Source organism: Pristis pectinata, chromosome 9 (assembly GCF_009764475.1).
Source record: "Pristis pectinata isolate sPriPec2 chromosome 9, sPriPec2.1.pri, whole genome shotgun sequence".
NCBI classification, from domain to species: Eukaryota; Metazoa; Chordata; class Chondrichthyes; order Rhinopristiformes; family Pristidae; genus Pristis; species Pristis pectinata.
In genome coordinates, this window is record NC_067413.1 from 51,689,421 (window position 1) to 51,711,308 (window position 21,888).

The 21,888-nt window shown below is 40.3% G+C and overlaps 2 protein-coding genes across 4 annotated transcripts in view; both read right to left on the reverse strand.

Annotated features, from left to right (window-relative positions):
* Positions 1-7,381, reverse strand: part of dpys (dihydropyrimidinase) — a 54,547-nt gene extending 47,166 nt beyond the window's left edge. The window contains exons 1-2 of one of the 2 annotated variants that reach the window (XM_052023982.1): positions 7,006-7,381; positions 1,952-2,110 (exon numbers count right to left, since the gene is read on the reverse strand). In XM_052023982.1, the coding sequence (XP_051879942.1) occupies positions 1,952-2,110; positions 7,006-7,269 (423 nt within the window). In that variant the 5' untranslated portion in view covers positions 7,270-7,381. The remainder of the gene's footprint in view (positions 1-1,951; positions 2,111-7,005) is intronic. The other variant, XM_052023981.1, reaches the window with a different exon arrangement.
* Positions 7,382-19,688: 12,307 nt separating this feature from the next.
* Positions 19,689-21,888, reverse strand: part of lrp12 (low density lipoprotein receptor-related protein 12) — a 43,467-nt gene continuing 41,267 nt past the window's right edge. Inside the window, exon 7 of one of the 2 annotated variants that reach the window (XM_052023979.1) lies at positions 19,689-20,978. In XM_052023979.1, the coding sequence (XP_051879939.1) occupies positions 20,112-20,978 (867 nt within the window). In that variant the 3' untranslated portion in view covers positions 19,689-20,111. The remainder of the gene's footprint in view (positions 20,979-21,888) is intronic. The other variant, XM_052023980.1, reaches the window with a different exon arrangement.

The following is a 21,888-nucleotide window of genomic DNA, read 5'->3' on the forward strand; positions in this document are numbered from 1 at the left end:
TCACAAATCTCCCTTAAACTTTTCCCTTCTCACTTATCCCTTCTGCTGATTCACTGGACTTATAGAGTCATATCACACAGAAACAGGCTCTTCAGCCCAACTGGTTCATGCCAAGATGCCCATCCAAGCTAATCCTATTTGCCCACCCATAACCTTCTAAACCTTTCCTATCCATGTATCTGTTCAACTGTCTTTTAGAAGTTGTTGTTGTACCTGCCTCCACCACTTCCTCTGGCAGCTTATTCCATATACATGCCACCCTCCATGTAAAAAAAAAGTTGCCCTTCAAGTTCCTATTAAATCTTTCCCCTCTCACCTTAAACCTATGCCCTCTTGTTCTTGATTCCCCAGCCCTGGGAAAAAGACTGTGTGCATTCACCCTGTCTATGCCCCTCATGATTTTATACACCTCTATGAGACCACCTCTCAGTCTCCTATACTCCAAGGAAAAAAGTCCTAGTCTGTCCAACCTCTCCCTACAGCTCAGACTTCAAGTCCTCGCAACATCCTTGCAAATCTTTTTTTGCACTCTTTCCAATAGCAGGGTGACCAAAACTGAACACAATACTCCAAGCGCAGCCTCACCACGGGACTTATTGTGGTTCAGGAGATTTCAATGCACGAGAGGTCACTGCTCCACAATGGAGAATCTGACTGAGATCCATTCCACAAGATAGGGCAAGAATTGTTTTGCAAGATTGTCAAAGCACCCAACTTTCATGGTTCTGGTTTCTTTAAACCTGCCCCAGGAGATTCAAGAAACAGGAAAAGCATATGCATTTTGCACAGCTTACAGGCTTCCCATGGTGCCCAGAGACACTGACTGCACACATGCAGCCTTCCATGCACCTCTTCCGAACTTGTTCATGAACTGCCAGGAATTCCAGTGTCAATTTGCAGTTGGCGTTTGCCTACAGGGAGGTATACGCCCACTACACTGCCAACAATCATGATTTCTTCAGTCCAAGGCAGTTCACTGAGATGGTAAGGCAGAGGGCAATGACTCTGGTCAGGAACCAGTGCAGGTATGCACACCAGACCTACAATAGAACCTATGATGTCATGAGGACCATTACAGAACAGACTTATGGCATCTCCAAAACAATACTGCCACCACCTGGAATACTCTGGAGGAACCCTGTGGCACTCAACTTAGAGTAGCCATACTTGTAGTAATATGCTTAATCCTGCAAACCCTGAACATTACAACAAACAATGCCTGCTCTTACATACACACAGTCAAGCTGAGACCAGAGTAAATGGGGAAGAGTGAAGGAGGCAGAGGATGGCTACAATATTGATGCAATCAGAATATTTACCAGGTCGATTCAAGCCAAGTCAGATGAATTCTTCACTAGTGCATGCCACTTGACACATCAAGTTAGAGAGTGCAAGGGGACAGTGAATGGGGGAGGAGGGTTGGATAGTAGAGAAAATTCATCCTTATTCAATAATAAAAATTATATAAAGGGTGGAAGCCTCCCTCCCACCCTTAACTTTTGATATTTAATGAAAGTACCATTGCAAAATCCATACCATCAATATTGTCAGCATCACCATAAACTTAACCGATCAGTCATATGCTGTAGCTACAAGAGAACAGAATATTCTGCGGTGTGTGACACACCCTTGACTCAAAGCCTTCCCATCATCTATAAACCCAAGTGTGTGATGGAAAATTCTCCACTTCTCTGAATGAGTGCAACTCCAACAATAACATCCATTACTGGCTTGATTGGCATCCCACCAACCACTGTATATTCAATCCCTGCGCCATCTATGCAAGATGATTCCTACAGAAACCATCTCAAATTGGCTTTTGAGACCTGTTTCAAAAATCCCTCAATGTTAACCCATATCATGATAGCCATTAGAATTTTATGAACTTTATTTTCACTGAAACAAATTTGTTAATTTGTACTTAATGTGTTATTCAATATTTTCACTGTACCTTTGCATTCCACCAAGTTACAGCCACATGGAATGAGTAATCACAACAGACTTTGGGATCTGCCCAGCTTCTCCATCTGTCGTAAGCTTCCAATAAAGAGGCACCTTTGTTAGGGATCACAAAGTCCAATATCATAGTGGTACCTCCTGCCACAGCAGCCTGTAAAATATGAAATATTACATTGTTGAGCCCAGTTAGACAAAAGCAACTTCATCTTTCCTATTCCTCCCCAATCTGGTTCCATCTGCCCATAACCCCCTCCACATCTTGTTCCATTTATCAGCTACCAGCCTCTGTCTCACCCCACCTTTAGTTCTAGATTCCAGCATCAGCTGTCTCTTTTGTCTTCATACCTCTCATTTTCCAGCTGATTCCTCTGTGAGTACCAATGAAGCCACTGCTTTCCAGTCCGCTGGAACTTTTCTGGAACCTTGGGAATTTTGGAAGATGACAATCAATCCATCCACCAACTTTGTTGCCAATATTTTTGGAGAATTGATCTTCACCTCAAAAGTTCAGCTCAGGCCTATCACTCACTAGTCAAACTTTAAAGGGGAATGGAATGATACACTCAGATTCCAGGGATGTAGTGGTTTACCTAGCGCAAGGAGGGGGATTACAATCAAACTTCCTGGAAGAGAAAATCTTTTGGGTGGATTGCATTCACACATACAAAAGCAGCCAGGCATAAAATAAAATAGTCATTAGAAAAGGAAATACCACCAGAGGATTGGCAGCAATCCTATGTTCAAAAGTAGCTATTGAGGAAGCTTAGAGGATTTGCCCTAGTTAGCTTTACAACTAAAATATTATCAAATCCTTACTCAAAGATACAATAGAAAAGCTTTCAAAGACTGAGAATATACTATTGTCAGCAGAGGTTTCAAAACTAAAGGCTGTGATTGACCAAACTTAAGAGAATTATTTTCAGTAGCAGAAACAGAAAATACACTTATTGTAGAAGATGTAACGTAGATGGGAGTTTCAAAATAACTTTAACAACACATCACATTAAAGTCTCATAGCAAGGATAGAGAATATGGAATCAGGAACAGGTAGTAAAGTGGATAGCAAGCCAGTTAAAAAAAACTTCAGATGACACCAATGTGATTGGTACAAAAGGCTGCAGAAGATAAAGGTGCAGGCAATAAGCCCCTAAATCTGAAAATAAAGTAAGCACTATTGTTTATCTCTAGAAGGGCAACATTGAAAAGTAGATGTTATGTTAAACCTCGCTGTTCTGGGAAGGGGGAACAGAAATGGGAGAAGGGAAGGAGGAGAGAGAAGGGGTGAGGAAAAAAGACAAGAGAAGGAAGAGGGAGGAGGAGGAGGAGGAGGAAATAAGATAGAAGAACAGTTGCATGAAGAACATAGAATCATGGGGAAATAATTACAAGGATGACACAAGAACTGCAAGCTTTTACCAGATCAGAAATGATGATCAGGCTGGTTCCCTTTTCTCTTGCAAACAAAAAAACTGAAGGGTGACCTAGTAAAGTTCTTTAAAATTAGAAAGGTTTTTTTAGATCAGAGTATTTCCACTGGTCTGGAACAGGCTGGACCACTTTCTGATAGATCTACTTTTTAAAGAGAAAACTGCAGTTGAGATCATTTCAATTAGAACTTTATGAAGTTTGAAGATATTTCCACTTGTAGGTAACTTGGGATTCAGGGAAAATGGTCCCTCACCATTGAGATTCCCTAGGAGATCCCCAATGAGAGCATTGCTCAGAGTCGAGGTAAGTTTTTATTGATTTTTGCAATCAGTGCGATACTGACACAGTTCTCTGCTGGGCAATTCTGTCCTTCCTAGCCTGGTAATCAACCTTCGTATATCAGTTGCCTGGGTCAGGAAATCCAATATCAATTTTGCACTGTATTACAGTTTTCCCCTTTGAACTAAGGATAGTCCCATTCAATATAATACCGTTGGCAGCCCAAGCTGCAATGCATGTGAGAATGTGTTGATGACAAATGGCTTTGTTGGCCGTTATTATCAGCTGCTATTCCACAGAGAGGTACAGATTAACACAGTGAGATGATAGGGAACATAGTGTGGAATAAGTACAAGCCTGGTTGTAATGTAGACATTTGTACTTCCTACACACCTTACAAAGGCAGGTTCCTGTTAATATTATTTTGTTGGTGCAAATCTGTGCAAAACTGACTTCCGGAACATAGAGCTGAAATATTGTGGAGGGATTAGTGCAACAATGAGTACTCATATAATGGAAAAAACACATCCTTCAGGGCCTATTTTATCAAGGACTGTAAAATCCACATCATGCACTCCTCAAGTGAGACCTGCACATTTACAAAGTCAAAACCTGGGGTCCTGGCAGGACCATGTTTAGGCTTGCCACCATGTAATGTTGCATTGGCTGCCACACCTTGAAGAGTCATTTCCAAATAGAAACTGATCCTCAAAGAACTGGAGGTTTTCTTTGTTTTCTTAGGTTCTGAGGATACAAGCTCCTCTTCTCCTCCAAGAGTTCCTAGATGTACCTGCCTGATCTGCAATGTTTTTCATGTAGCTCTGATTCGTGCAGTACACCCACAGGGTAAAGAAATAATAACTGGAGAAATAAAAGTGAACCTGATCCAATGTCACAGCAACAAACAGGACTCCCATCCTGTTGCCATCCAGCCTTTAAACTCCAGCCTAGCAGGCAGCAGAGTGGTGCAGCTGGTAGAGTCACTGCCTCACAGCTCTAGATACCAAGTTCAGTCCCAACATCTGGTACTGTGTGGCGTTTTGCACCTTCTCCCTATGACCGCGCAAGTTTCATCTCAGTGTTCCGTTTGTGTGTCTGGGGCAGTAGGCCATTGTAAATTGCCTAAGTGCGTAGATAAGTGGTAGATTTAGGGGGTGGGGGTGGCGGCAGGGTAGCTGATGGGCATGTGGAAGGAATAAAATGTGTCAGGGTAGTATTAGTGCAAGTGGGCGGTTGATGGTTGGTGCAGACTCAGTTAGCCAAAGGGCCTGTTTCCATGCTGCATTTCTCAATGATTCGAAGTCCAAAACAATGTAAAAAAAAATGACAGGGTATTGGGCTATGAATAAACATCTGCTTTCCTCTGGTTGCTCAAGTAGTTACTTCATCAGAAATAGAAGGTCAAGTTTCTGCTGGGAATACCACAAACAAGGGTTACACAATGATTGGTATCATTCACATATTCTGAATGTCAAATTTCCTGCACACAGTGCTGCAATGCTCACCAATTTATAGTTTTGTTTTACTTTCAAGATTTAATTAAGCTATTTTTAAAAAAACTTGTTCCTGACCACAACAAACCATCATATGTGCAGGTATTTTGGTTGTAAGTACAACAGATTTATTAAGTTGCATCCTGTCCAAAGAAGAGATACTTAAAGATGACAATCTGATAATTCTTAATTAAATCTTGAAATCCTGAATGCTGGAACTTGGAACAACACGCACAAAATGCTGGAGGAACTCAACAGGTCAGGCAGCATCTATGGAGAGAAATAAACAGTCAATGTTTTGGGTCGAGACCCTTCATCAGGACTGGAAAGGAAGAGGGCAGAATCCAGAACAAGAAGGTTGGGGGAGGGGGAGGAGCACAGGCTTGCCTCACTCAATGTATACACAGCACATGTAATATGCACTACAACATAATGTCTCAACTCCTGTACTCAATGCCCTGACTGATGAAGGCCAGCATGCTAAATGCCTTTTTCACCACCCTGTCTACCTGTGACACTGCTTTCAACAAACTATGCACTTGTACTCCCAGGTCCCTCTGCTCCATTACACTCCCCAGTACCCTACCATTCAAAGTCCTACTCTGGTTTGACTTTCCAAAATGCATCACCTCACACTCAGAACAATGAGATCCAAGCTTCCTTCAATTTACTCAGGATTAAAATCAGCACTACATGGGAAACTTACCAAAATAAATTTTAAAAATTGTAACTTATTTTGTTAGAATAGAGATAAAATGATTTAGAATTAGGAAAAAAAGTGATGACAAAAATCAATGCTTCCAGTGAGATTCAGTTCAGAACAAGCAGATATTTAAGGCAGAAAGCAGGGGAAAAATAAGGGGTTGTGAGGCTATGTGGTACATGCAAGATTAATGATTGTACAGAGGTCAAGTCAACAGTTACAAAGAGGTTAGGTCAATACTTTTCATTAGGAAATAAACGTCTGATGCTGTTTGCATGTTCTCCTTGTGACTGTGTGGGTTTCATCCCACATCCCAAAGACATACAGGTTAGTAGGTTAATTGGCTATTGCAAATTGCCCTTTGTTTTTTTAGGTGAGCAGTCAAAGCAAGGCTTGTTGGGAATGGGGTGCAAAATTAGAGGAAGAATGGGATTGCTTTGTTAGCCAGCATAGACTTGATGGGCAAAATGGCCTCGTGTGCTTTAAGGAAACATGGAAAAATATAGGTATAGGAAGAGGAAAGTCATATGATTAGGACCACAGATGTGAAGATATAAAACTGATTGGAAGTAATTTGAGGACGTTCCCCAAACAGAAAACCTTGGCAATACTTGGGACGTTAGGAAACTTCTCCCAAACAAAAAGAGGCAGCATTTCTGGCCCATGACCTCTGATCAGAAAAGTCATGTTTCTCAAGTAACTGGATCATGATTGGCACAATGATACCAGCTTTTAAAGAGTTAAAGGTTCTGACTACTATATACATCAATGTAACCATTAACTGGTTTTAGAATAATGTCATTTTCAGTGATTCAGTTATTCATAGGTAACTAATCACACACTATTTTTTTTTACCTTCATCTAAACCAATGAAGCTGCACAAGATTACTTCTATTTTTAGAAATAAAACATGTGTTTGTGAGTATACAAATATATTTGCCACAAACTGAGACGGCAGATTAACCCACGGCGCATCAAACTAATTTTGGACGCAATTTCTCTTAAAAGTCTTTAAAATTAAAAGCTGCGGAAAAGATCTTTTCCCCCAGCATGACAATTCTAACTTGAATTATCCCCCCCCCAAAAAAAAAGCCACGAAAGACAAAAGTACAATAAAACTTTCTTGTCTTCTCGAGTTTATACCTTAGTTCCATGATAAAAGTCATCGACAGCTTGGAAGCCCATGAACGGGAACTGCATGTGAGTGTGGGTGTCGATGCCCCCGGGCAGGACAAGTTTGCCGGAGGCATCGATGACTCTCGCCCCTGCCGGCAGCGGCAGGTCGAGCCCCACGCCCTGGATGAGCCCATCTTCAATGTAGACGTCGGCAAGCTCCGAGCAGTCCTCGTTCACCACTTTCCCTCCTCGAATTAGAATGCAGTTGTGGTCGCTCAACGTTGGTTCCATCTCCCACACCGATCAGGAAAGACCGAAGATGAAACTGCCGACTCCTCCTCCCTTTGGCTGCAATTTTAACCGCCGCCCGTGATAGGACTGCGTCTGCCTCACCCACGCAAGAAGGGAGAAAGCAAAAATGTTGGCACTAGCCAGCAGTTCAGCTAACGGCCTGTGGACACAGGAACAGAGTTAATGGTGCAGGTGGCAGACCCTTTCGCAGAAGTGAGACAACAGTTAGTCTGAAGTTTAGGGAAGGTGAGGGTGGGATTTTTCGGGAGCAGGATGGGATGAGGGGACTATTTCTGCCAGCATGAGGTCAGGGTTGCCGGGTGATTCCAACATTTACAGAGCCGTCAGTGAATGGATTAACGAGGTTAGTTAAAGCCATGTGTTAGTATAGAATATATAGAAAGTAGAGGCTATACTTTTTTTATTCATAGTCTGCTCTGCTGGTGGGCGTCCTCCTTCTTCAGCTTGAGCGCGGGAAACTCTTAGTGCGGGAAACATAGAGCTAATTAAAGAAATAGCCCATTCCTAGGGAGACACTTTTGATTTAGTGCAGCTCATTAAACAGATGGTTATCCCATTCCTAGGAAGACACTGTTGATCTGTTGTGTAACTAATGGTCGTTAGGGCTAGTGCGACTAATGATTTTGTAACAGTTCTGAAGCTGATAGTTTTTTTATAACTGATAAGCCAGATGCCAGCAAGTCTCAGAACTCATAGGTTATAGGGGCACATTGTAATGTTTTATAACTTAGCCTTGTAGCGAATAAGCCTAGTATTGTTTTATAACTGATAGTTCTGTAGCCTAGTACCAGTACTCCCAATGCTCATAAATAATTGGGGCACCCTGCGATTGAGTCAGGAAATGACTGTGGCAAAAGACAAATGGTTGTGAGCCAGGAGACAACTGTGAAAGGAGGCAAATGGTAAAGGATGAAACTGTGAAGATAAGAGAGGACATGATGGATTGTAACAATGTAATTGAGCTAAGAAAAAAGTTATTGTAGCGACTCACCGTCCGAGCAAGCGAACCGGCTTGGCGGTCGGGTCGCGCATCAGCGGAGCAGCAAGGCCCAAGATGGCATTGGGCCTTCGTCTTCCCTGAGCAACAGGGAGAACCCGCGCGCGGGAAAGGTTTTATGACGTAGCGTATATGTCATTTCTGTTTTTGGTGGGTGGGAACAGTCTCTTTTAAAAGGCCCGTGCAAGGCGGGAAAATAAACCACTTCTTGTTCTGCAACCCATCGACTAGTGCCACCCGCTACAGTATAAAAAAAGGCCCTTGAGCTTTGCTCGGGGGCAGTCAGAGGGCAGTAGTCAGAGGGTGTCTGGTATCTGACTGGCTGTCACAACTTTTGTTTGCAAATAAAGATTTAATTCTTGAGTAATCTTCTGCTTCTCCTGGTCATCTATTTATTGCGGGTAACCACGACATTAGCCGTGAAATTGAAGTCAGAGCTGTTGATGAAATTTAGAACCAAAAAGGAGATCATATGTAGAGGAAGAAAAATGGAGTTAAAATTACAGGTGGACTGACCAGTTCTGATGTAAACAGGAAAAGCAATTATTGAATTGGATATTGAGTCTTGATTACTTCAACATGCCAGACAGAAGATGAGGTACTATGCCTTAAGCTTGCATTGGGCTTCATTGGAACAGTATGTCAGAGAAGTCAGAGTGGGACAAAGTGCTCACCAAATTTGTTTGAGTTCTCCAATATAGAACCCATGTTCCATGTTGATTCTGATTCACGTTGTGAGTACCAAATACAATGCACTAGCTTGGAAGAAATGCACACAAATTGTTGCTTCACCCAAAGAAATTTTTTTTGTGCCCCTGAATGATGGAAGGGATGAGGTAAAAGATCAGGTGTTGTATCTCTGAAGGATGCATGGGAAAGTGTCATTGAGGAGGAACCTGGGTTGGTGGAGCAAGAAGAGCTAGTTGCAAAAGAATGCTGAAGCTGCATCTGGTGGTGGAATATTTTGAAGGCAGTGGAAAATGTGAAGGATGATTTGTTGAATGCTGAGGCTGGTGAGCTAGAAGGTGAGAGCCAGGGGAATCCTATTGTTGCTATGGCAAGGAAGAGAGGGGTTGAGAGGAGAGGTCCAGAAAAAAAGATGACACACAGCATTTTTGTCAACTACAGAAGAGGGGAAACCATAGTAAAAATGGAAGAAAAATTAAAGTGAACCAGATGGTGTTTTAGAAAAATGTAATTGGTCTGAGGTTGTTGTTACTGAGACTAGTTTTTGTTTTCTTGGAATTCCGTATTGTTAATGGAATTCAAATTCAACAGTTACCATTTGATGTCTCAGGCCTGTGGACACAGTGATCGAGTCAGAGAATGCTTACCCTGTAGTGTGATTCACCTCCTAATTCCAGAAAGCCTTTCCACCATAATGTGATGGGTAACCTCTACTTGTCTGGATAGGTGCATCTCCAACAACACTCAAGAAACTCAACCCCAACCAAAACAAAGCCCCCACTTACTTGCCATCCTATTCTCTACCCTAAACATTCACACTCCATGCCACTGGCATACTGTGGCTTAATTTGTATCATCTCAAAGTCAAAGTTGAGTTTATTGTCAAATGCACAGGTGCAATGAAAACCTTACTTACAGCAGCATCACAGGCACATAGCATGAGATACACAACATTCACAAGAAAAACAAACAAATTATACACAATTTTTACAAGAAAGAACACAATTAAAACAAGAAAAAGTCCATTGTCGTGCAAAGTGGTCATAGTATTGCTATACTGAGGTAGTGATTAGGATTGTGCAAGTTGGTTCAAGAACCAAATAGTTGAAGGGAAGTAGCTGTTCTTGAACCCGGTAGTGTGGAACTTCAGGCTTCTGTGCCTTCTGCCCAATGGTAGCTGCAAGAAGATGGCATAGCCCAGATGGTGGGGATCTTTGATGATAGATGTTGCTTCTTGAAGCAGTACCTAAATAGATACAACAATGGTGGGGAGGGATGTGCCCATGATGTACTGGGCTGAGTCCACTACTCCCTGCAGCTTCTTGTCTCTGCATGTTTGAATTACCATACCAGACTGTGATGCAACCAGTCAGGATACTTGCAACAGTACATCTGTAGAAGTTCGTTAGAGTGTTAGGTGACATGACAAACCTCCTTAACCTTCTGAGACAGTAAAGACGTTGGTGCGCCTTCCTTGTGATTTCATCTAGGTTCTGAGACCAGGACAGGTCATCTGATATGTTAACCTTCAGGAATTTAAAGCTGCTGACCCTCTCCACTGCTGATCCACCAGTGTAGATCTTCAAAATTAATGAAGTTATTTCCAAATTTGACATAACCTCCCAAACACATGACCTTGAAAATCAAGAAAGGGAAGAGCAGAAGGTGCATGGGAACTGTATAGGCTCTCCATGAAGTAATATGTTTGGAAATATATCACTGCTCCTTCATTGTCACTGGGTCAAAATCCTGGAAAACTCTCAATGGCACAGTGGACCTTCACCCTAAGGACTATAGTAGAAAGCAGAAAAGCAGCTCATCACCAACTTATCAAGGAGAATTAGGCATGGGTAACAAATCCTGGCCATTCTACTGATAGCTACCTTCTGTAAATAAACAAAATAAAATTATTGGACAGTACAAAGTGAGCAAATCATAATCCTGTTACTGTAAACTTTTTAATGCCAAATGTGACTTCATTCTACATGCAAACCTGTTAACAATCTTTAACTTACATACTATGCACTATCAGTCACTGCAGCTCATTCCAGAGTTTTTAGTCTGATGGACTGATGAATGGCAGCATAGGTTTTACAGGGGCTCAGACTAGGTAACAATTGAACTGACTTACGGAAATCCAACTTTATGCAAATATATCCATACATATTTAAGGAATTTTTTAAGCTAGTAATAATGATAAAATGTTTCATGATATTCATTAATGACTGAATACAGTATAGAAGAAACTGCAGAGTTGTGGACACAGCCCAGTGCATCACAGACACCAGCCTCCCCTCCTTGGACTTTGTCTTTACTTATTGTTGTCTTGGTGAAGCAGCCAGCATAATCAAAGACCCCACCCACCCAGGACATTCTCTCTTCTCTCCTCTTCCATCGGGTAGAAGATACAGGAGCCTGAGGGCATGTACCACCAGACTTAAGGACAGCTTCTACCCACTGTGATAAGACTATTGAACGGTTCCTTTATACAATGAGATGGACTATGACCTCGCGATCTACCTTGTTGTGACCTTGCACCTTATTGCACTGCACTTTCTCTGTAGCTGTGACACTTCACTCTGTACTGTTACTGTTTTTACCTGTACTACATCAATGCATTGTGTACTAATTCAATGTAACTGCACTGTGTAATGAATTGACCTGTACAATTGGTTTGTAAGACAAGCTTTTCATTGTACCACGGTACAAGTGACAACAATAAACCAATACCAATACCAAAGGGCAGTGTTAGGGTGATTATTCAATGAAAAGAAAGAATTATAGCAAGTGTATGTAGAGTAATACAATATGGATTACTATATTAATCAGGTGTTTCTGGCTATGGACAGTTCTCAGGAATGGAACAATTCCAGGACTGACTGTACTTCTCTGTTAACCTGTGACATTATCCAACACCATGCATTCTTTGAACCTGGAAATGTGAACTGTGTCCATCCAATGAGCTCAGAAGTGTGAACAGTGTGCACTGTATGGTTTCAGGAGTGCAAACATTCATCACAGCTGAACTTGTGCGCATGAATGCTATGCATTCTCTGAACTCAGAAGTGTTTGCACTAAATCTGAGAGGGTGAGCACTGCGCACTTTGAGCTCTGGATTGTTAGAATTCTCTCTTCACTGAACATTAGCATTGTAGATGCAGTGAATGCTATCATATTTAGAGCTTCAATACCAGCCATCCAAGTGACCAAAACTGGTCCAATAAGGTGCATACAATGAGCAGAATCAGGCACATATAAAAATGAGATGCCAAATGTGGTAAGCTATAACTCAGCTTAATGCAATGTCTATTGCAATGTCTATTGTGTGCTCCTTTCACAGTTTAACTTGCTAAACTGTGGAACGAGCACCCAATAGACATTGCAAAGCAATCCCACAATGACCTGGTGAGATCAAAGCTCTGTCCTGTCCATCATGTCTTGATGCAGGGTTTTGACCCAAAATGTTGACAATTCCCTTCCTCCCACAGATACTGCTCGACCCACCAAGTTATTCCAGCAGATTGTTTGTTGTTCCAGATGCCAGCATCTGCAGTCTCATCTCCATGCCTTGAAAGCTGATGGACAATTAAATAACTGATGGAAGAAAGTGGTTCCATCCCATCCATAATGATAACGGAGTTCAACAAACAATACAAGACTAAACTGTTTCCAAAGGAGCCAAGCCAGACATACAAGCACCTTGACCACCTCCTGAGTTTCCCACCTTAACAGGAATCAATCTTCCAATTTGATTCACTCCATGTAACATCTGAAACCACTGGAAACTACAAAGGTCATTGACCCTGGCAACACTCCTGCTAATAGTAAAGAAATGCTCCAGAACAAACTGCACCTCTACCCAAGCTGTTTTAGTGAAGCCAGAACACTGGCAATGAACAAACAATGTGGAAACCTGTCCAAGTAGTTCCTAGCCACAAAAAGCTGGATAAATCTAATTTGACTAATTACCACCCTGACTATTTTCAGTTCTGATGAAGGTATCATCGGCAAGACTATCCAGCAGCACTTACCAATAATCTGTTGACCAATGCTTAGTTTGGCTTTTGTTGAAATCACTTGCGTTCAGACATTGTGACCCTCTTCCAATCATGGACCAAAGAGCAGAAATTCAGAGGCAAGGTGAGAATGATAGCCACTGACAGCAAGGAATTTATTTATTTATTTATTTTGAGTGTGACATCAAGGACCTCAAAAGAAAGTTAACCTGATGCAAGTCAAGGGGAAAACTTTCACCACCAGCTGGAGGGATACCAACATAAAGAGAGATTGTTTATGGAGGTCAATACAAGGTCAGAAGTTGACCTTCTGTTGCCATAGATAGGGTGAATGCACACAATCTTTTTCCCAGGGTTGGGGAAATCAAGAACTTGAGGGCATAGGTTTAGGGTGAAAGAGGAGACATTTAATAGGAATCTGAGGGGCAACTTTTACCGCCCAGAAAGTGCTCAGTATATGGAATGAATGAGGTGGTTGAAGCAGGTACATTAACATTTTACAAAGGTACTTGGACAGATTCATGCGTAAAGGGATATGGGCCAAACACAGGCAAATGGGACTAGCTTAGATGGGAATCTTGGTCAGCATGGACCAAGTTGGACTGAAGGGTCTGTTTCCATGCTGTATGACTCTTTATGTGGGGATGTTCAATAATGATTCAACAATGTTCAGTTCAATTCACAAATCCTCTGTCTGCATGTAGCAAGATCTAAATAGCTTTTGTGATTGGACTAATATGACAAGCAATTTTTGCACTAAGTACCAGACAAAAATCATCTTTCCTTGACATTCAGTTGCATTATGTTCATCAGATCATACACCATGAACAATACACTTGATCAATAATAAACTGAAACATTTAAACTGCTGCATGCCTAGTATGGTTACAGGAGCCAGTCAGGAACCGGGTTTTCTGTAGCAATTCATTCACATCAACTCTCCAAAGCCTTTCAGTCATCTACAACTCACATCAGGAATGTGATGAAATAGTGCATATAAGAAAAACCTGCAGATATGGAAAATCCGAAATAAAAGCAGAAAATGCTTAAACATACTGCAAGTTAGGCAGATCAGTGGAAAGAGAAAGAGTGAATGTCTCAGGTTGAGACACTTTTTTTTAAGAACTGGAAAAGGGAGAAAACAAGTTAGTTTTCAGTAGCAGAAGAGATGGGGCAGGGATGGATAGAACAAAGGAAATCTCTCTGATGGGGGGAGACCAAATGTATTTCATCTGGCAATTAGAATCAGATTATGCTACTTTATCAGAGTTATATGTTGCTAATAGTAAGGCTTTGAGACACATCTAGTAGGCCTGCTTATACTAATAAAATGAAAGACAGCCAAAATCAGTTATTTAATGGCCCACCATTCACAACTAAAATAAAGAGGGAATGTCACAAACCTCTATTAACTTTGATTTTCTCTCTCCACACCTGCTGCCCGATTTGCTACATACTTTAAAAAAAAGTGAGAATGTTTCAAAAATATTTCAGATTGGAGCATTTTGCTTCTCGTCTGTCGTGCCAGCATTTTGTTTTTTTTAAAACTTTTCCTTTCTCCCTCCTCTGTTTGTATTCATCTTCTATTCATGTCGCCTTCAAAAACTTCACCTGTGATTAACAAGCCTCTACCACCCTCTGTCAGCCAGTATCATCACCACTAATGTCATTTGATCTCTACCATGTCCCAACATTCCCTTTGTTCTCACCATCCCTCCAGTTTCTCTGCAACATAAAACATGCTTGATTTTTAACTGTTCTCAGTTCTAATGAAAGGTCATCAACCTGAGCTGTTAGTTCTGTTTCTCTCGCCACAGATGCTGCTTGACCTGCTGAGTACTTACAACATGCTGCCTTTATTTCAATTTTCCAGCATATGCATTTTTTAAAAAACATTTGGATTACCATTCATGGCTAGATGTAGCAGGACTGAAAAACTGACCTGATCCATTGTGTTGAGCTTGCATTGCTCTGTGCACATAAGTCTTGCATGTAATAAAATCCACAACATTTAAAATATAAGCAATGGTAAAAAGCTGGTCATGGTGTATATAAGTATTGAAAATGCAAGAGATAATACCTGAATGAAAGGAACGATGCCAATATCAGAAAGTCCTATCCTGGAGGGCTACCACTAAGGATTTTTAAAAATGTCAAACTTAAATACATGCTGCCTTTCAATGGTTTATGGAACAGCAGTTATGACGCTTAGCAACACAGCCAAGGTCCTTAGCTTGATCACCTGACTCAATTACTCCGACTCACGGAAGAGTCTTAGAAATTATGTATTTGTTATGCTGGCAGAGAGAGCTGGAGGTAGCTTGGTGTGGGAGGAAAAGAGAAATCAGTGAGGATTCCCATTTATCCCTTTATGAACTAACATCTTTCAGAGAAAGGGAGCAAAAACTGACTAAACAGTGAGCTCAATGACAATTCAAAACTAGGCGGCTGTGTCACAGCACTATTAGTGGACACTTAACACTGAAGAAAGGTATAAAAGGTAAAAATTAAATTTTTGCCCTGGAGAAATTGTGGGAAAACAAGACAGAGGAAATGAATATTACTTAATGGTGTTTATAAAAAGCAGCTAGATAAACATCCAATAAGTAACAATACTTAGATTATCACTAAAATGGGAAATTATTATACCTTTAAGAATAAAGACTTTTTTTGAAAAGGGATCTTGCTGAGTTTCTGACTCTATAACATATCATAGGCCAGTTAGCTTGACTTCAGTGGTTGGTAAAATGTTAGAGAGTCCATTACTAACGATGAGGTTTCAGGGTACTTGGAAGCACATGATAAAATAGGCAAAAGTCAGCATAGGTTCCTTCAGGGGAAATCTTGCCTGACAAATCTGTTGGAATTCTTTGAGGAAGTAACAGGCAGGACAGAAAGGAAAGTCAATGGATATTGTTTACTTGGATTTTCGGAAGGCCTTTTACAAGGTGCTGTACATGAGGCTGCTAAACAAGATAGGAGCCCATGGTTTTATAGGAAAGGTACTAGTATGGATAGAAGATTGGCTGATTGACTGAAGGCAAAGAGTGAGAATAAAAGGGGGCCTTTTCTGGTGGCTGCTGGTGACCAGTGGTGTTCCGCAGGAGTCGGAGTTGGGTCCGCTATTGTTCACGTTATATATTAATAATCTGGATGATGGAATTGATGGCTTTGTGGCCAAGTTTGAAGATGATACAAAGATAGGTGGAGGGGCAGGTAATGTTGAGGAAGTCTGCAGAAGGACTTGGACAGGTTGAGAGAATGGGTAAAGAAATGGCAGATGGAATACAGCGTAGGGAATTGTATGGTCATGCAGTTTGGGAGAAGGAATAAAGGCATAGACTATTTTCTAAACAGGGAGCAAATTCAGAAATTGGAGGTGCAAAGGGACTTGGGAGTCCTAGTGCAGGATTCCTTAAAAGTCAACATGCAGGTTGAGTGATAGTAAGAAAAAGGCAAATACAATGTTAGCATTCATTTCGAGAGGACTAAAATATAAAAGCAAGGATATAATGCTGAGGCTTTATAAGGTGTTGGCTAGACCACATTGGAAATATTGTGAGCAGTTTTGGGCTCCATATCGAAGGAAGGATGTGCTGGCACTGGAAAGGGTCCAGCAGAGGTTTACGTGAATGATCCAAGGAATGGAAGGGTTAACATATGATTGCTCTGGGCCTGTACTTGCTGGAGTTTAGAAGGATGAGAGGGGATCTCATTGAAACATACTGAATATTGGAAGGCCTGGATAGAGTTGACATGGAGAGGATGTTTCCAGTAGTGGGAGAGCCTAGGACCAGAGGGCACAGCCTCAGAATAGGACGTCTCTTTAGAGCAGAGAGGAGGACCTTTTTTTTTTAAGCAGTAGGGTGGTGAATCTGTGGAATTCATTGCCACAGACAGCTATGGAGGCCAAGTCATTGGGTATATTTGAAGCAGAGGCCGATAGGTTCTTGACTATTAAGGGCGTCAAAGGTTACAGGGAGAAGGCAGAAGAATGGGGTTGAGAGGGAAAAAAAATAAATCAGCCATGATTGAATGGCTGAGCAGACTCAAATGGGCCAAATGGCCTAATTCTGCTCTTATGTCTTACAGTCATTGCTTCACAGGAAGAGGAAGTTGTGTCAATTATGACATTAAACATCCCCAGTCTAAAGATATAGTGCTATCCTTTTCATTTCAATCCACCTAGGTGAATGGAAATTCTAATATCTAAGATGCAGAACTATCAATTGTGACAAGTTGAATGTACAAATGAATACATAAGTTAACACCAATGGTAAATACCCATCAAGTCAAATTTTACGTTTAAAGGGACTCATGAGAAGAGCCAGAGTCTTACTGGCTGTTCAGTCAATAAACTGTAGAGTCAAAGGAACTTAATCCCATTCTCCTTAGACAGTGAATATTTTCTTTAAAGTCATGAATCAATAGGCTGCACACAGAACAGACTGATCAGAAACCAGAGGGAACATGATTGTAAGCTAAAGAAATCCAAGGATAAATATACTTCAAAGATTATTCACACCACCCACAAATAATAAGAATGATTTCCGGCACACTGTTTCAGCTAAAAGATGAACAGTTTCCAGCTTTAGGGATTAAAAGGAACACTCTGCAAAAACAGGAGGAAAAAGCCAGTCCAACAGTATTACACATGGACAGGAACAACTAAGATAACCATTGGAATGATCATTTCTTATTACCACCAAGTTTTACCAGATTAGGAAAAAAAACAGCAATACCAACACATTCAGTGCTGCAAAATTATTTTAATTTTGCTTAATATTGCAGCTGATGGATCTAAAGTAAAGTGAGGATTAAAAAAAAGGGACAGGAAACAGCCCACTTGAGATTCTCTAATTAAGTACCATCCTTTCTAATACCTAAACTATTATAAATGGATTTTCACTGTTTACTCAGGAAGATAAAGACCCATTTGGTCAACCTGCTTAAATTACCTTTCTATGCAAATTCATTCTTGAAATGCTAAATTTGAGACATTAAAATTTGAAAATGAAGTGAAGTCAGTACACAAAATTGATTTGTGGGGAGGTAAGCTATCAGTCAAAATATACATCCAATGCAGGACACAAGTGTTGGTATCACGGTTCATTTAAAGCACTCAAATGCTTTAATTTCTATGCTATTTGGACTCTCCAAATAGCACATCAATTAGAGAGAGAAAATCATCAATGCAAAAGCAATCTTTTTTTCCCCCCAGTTATATTAGGTGGTCATGGCAATAGTACTATCTAACTTCTAATACCTCAACACCTATAATTGTTTAATCAGTTCTCATGGAGTGGAATAGTGGGAGAGGAGCAAGGAAAAATGGAGGGGAAAAGTAGGTATCACTCTATACAAAAAAAAATTGAAGAAATTGAGCCATGGCTAAAAGAAAATAACTGCTCAGAAGCCTATATGTGGCTCCAAAATCTCAGTATTTAGCCGACTTTTAACTGCTCATTGAAATAGCTTGATAAGTTACTCAGTTGTAGCAAACTTCCAGGACAAAACATAAGAATAAGATTTGATGGAACAACCTACGTCAGGTTAAGCTTTGTTGTACCCAATCCAGTACCTCAGCAGAGGATAGTTGGCCAATTCTGTTTAACATGTACTTGGTAAAGCAAACAACTATTCTATTTTAACCCACATTCAAACAACTTCATGTCCCCCCACCCAGAGAGTCTCTGGACATAGCTTCAGTCTCCCATCCTCAACAGGGTTAATATCCAGCTGTCTTTCACACCTATTTATGGAGCTGAAGTCCCTGGTAACAGCTTAATTAATCGTGACACACTCCTGGCCCGAACTGGATTGCTGGCATAAATAAGCAGCAATTGAGATTTACCATTTGATAACTTACAGTTTTCCAATTGCAAATAACATGTTTGTTACTCAGCAGCAACAGTGAAGTTGATGCGTAAACTGGATTTTTAAATTTGGAGATTGTTTGATGGTCAACTTAAAATGTTTAAACGTTCCAAAGTGATAGGATTAATCAACAAAGGTGCCAATAAATTAATTTAAAAATATTATTAAATAGCATTTTCAGGCTTGCATTCAAACTGATCAAGAAAATCAATATTTGATTTGAAGCTGGTGCATTATAACAACATGACAGCCTGCCAGAAGATGATTGAGTAATTCCTGTGTCAATCAAGCTTCTTACTCGCACTGGTATAACTGACTGGGATCGATTTTATACACATAATTCATCCACCACCGTACACTTTTCTGGAGAGATTGCTCTTATTGTGAGGTTACTGCAGTTTCCTCTTTAAATAGACCATTTACTGATTAAATTAATTTTGTTTGGTGTAAAATGTATGCATTGTTAATCACACAGAGACAAGTCAATTTTTTTTTAAAAAGCCTCACTTTTCCTTCCAACTCATTGACTGTCACAAGGTTGTTAAGTTTTTTTTTCAAGCATTCTCTTTAACATTTGTAAATGTTACTGAATGTGACTGGAATCTCAAGCAGCAGTGCCAGATATGAAATATTTTGGACAGCCAGTTAGTTTACATATGACGCCATCACATATACACCTTCAAGTGGCTATGCCAAGACATTGACACCATTAGGAAAAGGCAAAATAACATTGAACTAAAAGTGCTTCATAATCATATTGATACAAATGTAGCAGCATTTTTGCTTCTTTTGATATATATATGTAAAGAGAAAAATTTCTTACTGTAAAAGTGGATTTTTATTTGTTTACATTACTTTTCATGTTCCAGATTCAGTTTTCAGGGCACCCAACAGCCTAATTGTTAGAAATCATAAAACATGCAATTTATGAAAAAACCAATAAATAAATAGACAATATTTTAGAAATAGCTAGGAAAAGTGTTAATACAGAAACAAGTTATAATTTAGTTTCATTCTACACATTAAAATAAATTTAATATTTATCCTGAATGCATAATAAAAATCAAAACATTGAAACATGTTACCATGCATTGACTCCCATAAACCAAAGTAAACTGTAATAAATATTGTATTTGACAGTCACACAAATTTGGTTTCTTTTTCAAGTACCAAAAAAAAGCAAAGTCACGATGCACAGTACCGCCAAGAGCATAAATAAAATTAGTAGTCATTGTACTGCACAGCTAGCAGACAAGCAAGGATTCATCATCACTGGCTTCATTCTTCAGTGTTGCTTCCAGACACGCATTGGGTATTTGGGCTGTATGTACAATCCCACAGTGCTCACAAGGCCCATCTCTACCACTAGACTGTTCCCTATGAGGCATTAAAGCACAGTGCTGTCCGATTCCTTGCACCCCTCTAGGGCTTTGCTCACCAACTGGTCTGCAACAGCCCCTCATATCAATGTCTGATGCTGCATCAGAAATGGGAATTAATAATTCAACATCATCGTCCTCATCATCTCCTCTTCCATTCACTCTAGTATCAAGCTGTCGCAAGGGACTCTGGTTCTGACTTGATGAACTGGATCTCCCAATGGAAAACCGCATCCATCGCAAACTCTGAGTCACTCTGCTCAGTGCACTGGTCAACTGCTGTCTTGCCGGACTAATGCTGGGCTGCTCTGAGGTTTCCAATTGTGAGGTAGCTACTTCTGCAGCAATATTTGTATGGTAACCAGATGAAATTCCACTTGCTCCTATAACAACTTCTACTGCTGTGGTAGGTGCCACCTTTTGAGGTAGAGGGGCCACCACCCCACCAACTGCACCAGGTACATCTCTCCGCTCACTGTCTCGATCTGCATCATCAGACTCAAATGTCAGAAGTCTTCGGTGTAGGCTTTCTGATTCCCTTGTAACATTCTGTTCACCTGTAGGATCATCTCCATCTGTTGACACAAGAGCTAGAGACCCCGAATTCCTGGATCTTGTGAAGCTGAAGATACGGTTCCATAAGTTAGATCGACTACTAGATGTAGTAGATCGAATGGAGGTTAATCCAAGTTGTGACCTTACTGCTAATCGGAGATTTTCCAAAATGGATGCCTAAAATTTAAATGAACAACATTAGGTTCAGCAGCATGCCCAAATTTTAATTGTTTTGGTTCATCATTCCACTCAGAATCTTCCAGTAAATTTAAAATAAATTACAGTGAAAAGTAGTAATCAGGGTAGCCTAAACAAACAGGGCAGCTATTTGCAAACACCAAAAGTAACTTATTTTGGAGTGTTGGATGAAAAACATTAGGGCAAACAAAACAAAAATTATGAAAACATTCCCAATGATGGCCTCCTCCTATAACTTTATTTATGCCATGCCAATTACATTGTGAAATTCTTTCAGCAATTCCTACCTCCATCACACACATTAAAAGCACTGATCAATTTCTTTCCCTCCACTTTACGTACAACACCCACTGATCAGACAGCTCAAAGCTACCTTCAAAGTTAAATCAACACACTTTTATAAAATGTAAAAGGTTTAGTGAAAAACAAAGTGAATCTTAACCAGATCTAGGTTATCAGTGTGCCCATGTTTTAGAATTCAGTTCATTAGCTGGCTTTAGTACTACCAGATTTAGTGGAAGGCTTTCTCAGGGTAAACTCAGATTATCAATTACATTCTTTACAATAAATGGTGAACATGATGGGTGAGGTGAGTTATAACAAATATACAAGTCATTGATATTTATAAATCAAGACATCAAAAGAAAATTCAGGAAAAAAGGTAACAAAATATAGCTTTACACTGTGTTTCCAATTTTCAGATCCCCAATTCCTTTAACTGATCCTTCACAAAACAGCTCTTTTTCTTTACAATGAACAAAATTCCATTGTTTAAACAGATGTGCTCCAGATGGTATTAAATTTATAGTTTAAATTAATACAGTCTAGTTACTGCTAGCTCTGCGTCTTACTTTGATTAAATATCTTCCACCTGTGCCATTGTGAATAA